Source organism: Suricata suricatta, chromosome 13 (assembly GCF_006229205.1).
Source record: "Suricata suricatta isolate VVHF042 chromosome 13, meerkat_22Aug2017_6uvM2_HiC, whole genome shotgun sequence".
NCBI lineage: Eukaryota > Metazoa > Chordata > Mammalia > Carnivora > Herpestidae > Suricata > Suricata suricatta.
The window spans coordinates 1,834,949-1,837,092 of NC_043712.1; the positions used below are offsets into that span (position 1 = coordinate 1,834,949).

Sequence of the window (2,144 nt, forward strand, 5' to 3'; positions counted from 1 at the left end):
GGTAGGGGGGAGGAGGCCCGAGCCTGCCTGCTGCAGACCGGACCCCCAGGGGCGGTCCCACTCACGCGGGTACAGGTCTGTCATGCTGTCCTCACTGTCGCTTGCAGCTGCGCCCTCCTCACTGGACGAGGGTTCCCAGAAGGCTTGTCCCCGGCGAGGTGGCCCGGCGCCGCGCAGCTGGTCTCCCCGCCCCCTCCTCCTGTGCCGGAGGCTGACGGGAATGTACTCCACGCCCTGCTCCTGACACTTCTCATCTGGGGGACAGGCCAGCACACTGTGTCTGCCCCCCCTCCCCCAGGCGGCCTCTGGAGCAGAGACCAGCTCCACCGGGGGCCCCGCACCCCGCTCTGTTGGGTAAAACGTGGCAGTGGCAGCAAGTGCCAGGGGGCACGGGCCGAGGCGTGAGAAGACGAGGGGCTGTGCCAGGCCCCACCCCAGGTGGGAGCTGGAGCTCGGCCCTTGCTCACCCTGCCCAGAGCAGGGATGAGGCCTCTGGGTACAGAGGCCTTGGGGAGGTTGTGCGGGCAGCGCGGTGGATCCAGACGGAACCCTGATGAGCGGGGTGGCACCAGGGGGCCTGGCTGAAGGGGGCTCTCCTGCCCGGTGCAGCCCCCTCAGGGGGGAGGGGGCAGGGGCCCGGGACCCCTGAGGTCACCACCTGCTGCTGCCCACCGCCAGGGCCTCATCCTCCTGCCTCATCTCTGCCGCTCACTCCCGGGGTGCCCACGCGGCCTCATGGCCACTGGACCCTGCACCTGGTGTCTCTGCTAAGCACGCCGACCACATCCCCTCGCTGCCGGCCTCTGGCCCCTTCCGGCCACTTGACCTGTGAGCCAGGCACCCCGGCCTCAGGAGGACTCTTACTGGGAAAACTCAGTCCCCGCCTTCCCCCACACCCAGCAGCCCCCAGGCCCTGCGCCTCGGCGGGGGTCCCTGGTGTCTCTCACTTTTGCCCTTGGGCGAAGACCGGTCCTCCGGAGTCGTCTCCCTCACCTCGCCTGTCTTTCCATACCCAAATGCACCTGGCTCGGCCCCACCTGGCCCTCCAGGAGCATTCCAGAAGAGTCCACCACCTCCTCCTCAAAACCTCCGTCCCGACACTACCCCATCTGGCTGCTGCTCACCCTCCTGGGACGAAAACGCCACTTGGTGTCAGGGGTGCACGGCATCTGAGCCCTGGCCCAGGTCTTCAACAGCCACCGCCCGCCCTCACCTACTGATTGTACCCACAGAACAGGTGCAACCCGCCCACCCCTTCCTGCCCTAGCAGCCCGGCCACCGTCACCTTCAGCTGGCCACACAGCCGCTGAGGTCCCCCGTGTCCCCTCCTTCGTACCCCGCCCTGTCCCCGAGAGCCACACTGACCCTGACACACACAGTGGCCGTGCCAGTCCCTGCTTCCGTCCTTTGCATGCATCCCCACTTCACGTGGTCCTGTTCCCACCTGCCTTGCTGACCCCGCCTTGCACGGCGGCAGGGTGGCTGTCCTTCAGGACCTCCCGCAGCCAAGTGTGTTTGTGCCTCTAACCTGGCCTGAATCCTTCCTGTGACAGGAGCACTCTTGCCTCTACTCCCACTGTCCCTAAAGTCTCAGTCCAGAAACCCAGCCTCGCTAGGGCCTCTTGTGTGAGGCGGGCCTCCTGGTGGCCCTTGGCACACGTCCTTCCCAGCACTCGCTGGCCTGCAGTTACGTGGGGGGCCCGCTGCCTGCTTTACACCGGACTCCGCCGCCCCCTCCCCTGGGCTGGGCCCGGTGCATCGCCAGCTACTGCCAAAGGGTGACCGAGACACCACTGCTGCCTCCGAGGGCACTCTTCCTGGGGAAGGGCAGGCACGCACCCAAAATACCTGCTCACTGAAGCAGGCTGGGTCCGCCCACAGCTACTTACATTCCCGCAAAGCTCTCTGGTACCGCCGGCCCTGGGTGTGCCTCAGCACGTGCTCGGGGGCCTTGTTGATGTGCCGCAGGGTGAGTCTGCAGAACAGCTGGTGCCTAGGGGACAGGCAGACCACGGCTCGAAGGGACGCTCACGAGGACCTGGACCAGGGGCTCTACAACCACGGCTGCATCTTGCAATCATCCCCAGAGTCTGACAAAAGAAGTCTCCGGAGCCGACTGGGCGTCAAGGTTCTAAAAAGCTCGA

The 2,144-nt window shown here is 66.5% G+C and overlaps 1 protein-coding gene across 1 annotated transcript in view; it reads right to left on the bottom strand.

Annotated features, from left to right (window-relative positions):
* Positions 1–6: 6 nt before the first annotated feature.
* SURF2 (surfeit 2) overlaps positions 7–2,144 on the bottom strand; it is a gene marked incomplete at its 3' end in the record, with an annotated part of 3,217 nt that continues 1,079 nt past the window's right edge. The window contains exons 2-3 of the mRNA XM_029921019.1: positions 1,890–2,027; positions 7–254 (exon numbers count right to left, since the gene is read on the bottom strand). Coding sequence (XP_029776879.1) covers positions 7–254; positions 1,890–2,027 — 386 coding nt within the window. The remainder of the gene's footprint in view (positions 255–1,889; positions 2,028–2,144) is intronic.